The following is a 1,926-nucleotide window of genomic DNA, read 5'->3' as shown; positions in this document are numbered from 1 at the left end:
CAAATGCGACATGAACTCAAGACCGATGCCGAGAAGTTGGCCGAGCTGGAAAGTCAAATGAAAACGATTCGAGAGCGCATGTCCACAACTTCACACGTCATAAACCAGGAATACGCGGCACACCATGAAGAACTCAAGTTATTTTCTCAATATGGTAGAGACACCAAAGCTTTTATAGACATCAAAGAAGATCTTGACAAGGCCATGAACCTGATTGGGCCATGTGGGAAAATATCTTGTCATGATGGGTTTTCTCAAGCATGATCAAAATTTTATATGTATTTGCTCAAACTTTTGTATTCGCTCAAACTTCAATGAACCATTCTTGTTTTCTTTTTCCATGCAAGTTTATTTCAAAATTACTTCGCTATTCGCCATCATGGACACTCATGAACCGTGGCCTATCAATAGGCTCTACCATCAATGCGGGCATTCGTGAGCCACGACCTATTGTGATCAAATAACAAGGCCAATATTCTCGCTGCGGCCAACAATGGTGATCAATGCAGCTAACTCAAATGGTTTCTAACGATGGCCTCTATTTACATGTGAGAATAGAGGGTATATGGTTGCCCTCTCCAAGTGAGTCGACTATTAGGTGTCAAGGCACATAGTCGAGTCACTTAATGTTCAGTGAGGGTCTCACATTTCCCCTGCAGTTGGGTAATACTTTTTTAAGTGTTGACCATTGATAGGCATGGAATGCAACTCGCCGTCATGGTCTCGAAGATGATACTCTCCATTCCCGATGATGTGATCTACCACGAATGGTCCTTCCCACCGAGGTGACCACTTTCCATATTTTGGATCTTTTTCGGTCTCAAGGAGGACCGCTTTCCAGGCCAAATCAGCTTCAGCAAAGGTTTTGTTGTTGACACGCTTGTTGTAAGCTCTGGCCATTGCGCGCTTTTGAGCTTCCATTCTGTTGTAAGCATCCAACCGAGCTTGGTCGAGCTCTTCCAATTCCTGTAGCATGGCTTGAGTTTAGTCACCGACTGTTAGGTTGTGCTGCTCAGCTACACGTAATGCTTTAATTTGGATTTCTACTGGAAGCATGGCGTCATGGCCATATGTCAAAGTGAATGGTGTAGTCCCAGTTGCAGATCGCTTTGTGGTACGTAAAGCCCATAATGTGTCAGATAAGATATTATGCCAGTCTCGAGGTTTATCAGTGATCATTCTCTTTAACACATTAATCACCAGCTTGTTGGCGGCCTCGGCTTGTCTATTAGCTTTTGGATAATAAGGAGTTGAATGAACCGTTTGGATACCCAACTCACGCATAGCATTATGCGTCGCTTCTGAAATAAAAACGGAGCCACGATCCGTAATGGCCGTTTCTGGGACGCCAAATCGGTGCACAATTTTTTGTTTGATGAAAGTGATCACGGTCTCACTAGTGATTGAAGTATATCGCTCCGCTTCTATCCATTTTGTAAAGAAATCTGTCATAACTAAGATCCATACATGTTGCTTAGAAGATACAGGGTGAATCTTCCCAATAATGTCCATGGCCCAACAACGAAACGGCCATGGTTTAATAATGGGGTGTAGCAATGTGGCTGGCACTCGATGATGGGAGCCATGAATTTGACATTGCTTGCAGCCACGAGTGAATTCAATGCAGTCTTTCAATATTGTAGGCCAGTAATAACCATGTCTGCGAATCAGCCACCGCATCGTTATTCCTGCTTGATGAGCTCCACAGATTCCCCCATGAACCTCATGCATGATTTTGAGGGCTTCCGGCCCTCCGACGCACAAGAGAAGCAAACCATCGGCAGACTTCCGGTACAGCTGGTCTTTGTATAACACGAAGTTTGATGCCAAAAATTTGATCTTTCGATCATGTTTTCCCTTAGGATTATCATGAAACCTGATGATAGGATATCGCCAATCGCATGGCTCTACGCTAACGACGAAAAG

At 44.0% G+C, this 1,926-nt stretch overlaps 1 protein-coding gene across 1 annotated transcript; it reads right to left on the bottom strand.

Moving 5' to 3' along the window:
• Positions 1-642: 642 nt before the first annotated feature.
• On the bottom strand, positions 643-975 carry LOC101302304. The gene has a single exon (XM_004288698.1). The coding sequence runs from the start codon at positions 973-975 to the stop codon at positions 643-645; it is 333 nt and encodes a 110-aa protein (XP_004288746.1).
• Between the last annotated feature and the right edge of the window lie 951 nt (positions 976-1,926).

Source organism: Fragaria vesca, linkage group LG1, assembly GCF_000184155.1.
Source record: "Fragaria vesca subsp. vesca linkage group LG1, FraVesHawaii_1.0, whole genome shotgun sequence".
NCBI lineage: Eukaryota > Viridiplantae > Streptophyta > Magnoliopsida > Rosales > Rosaceae > Fragaria > Fragaria vesca.
This window is presented reverse-complemented; position numbering and strand designations above follow the sequence as displayed.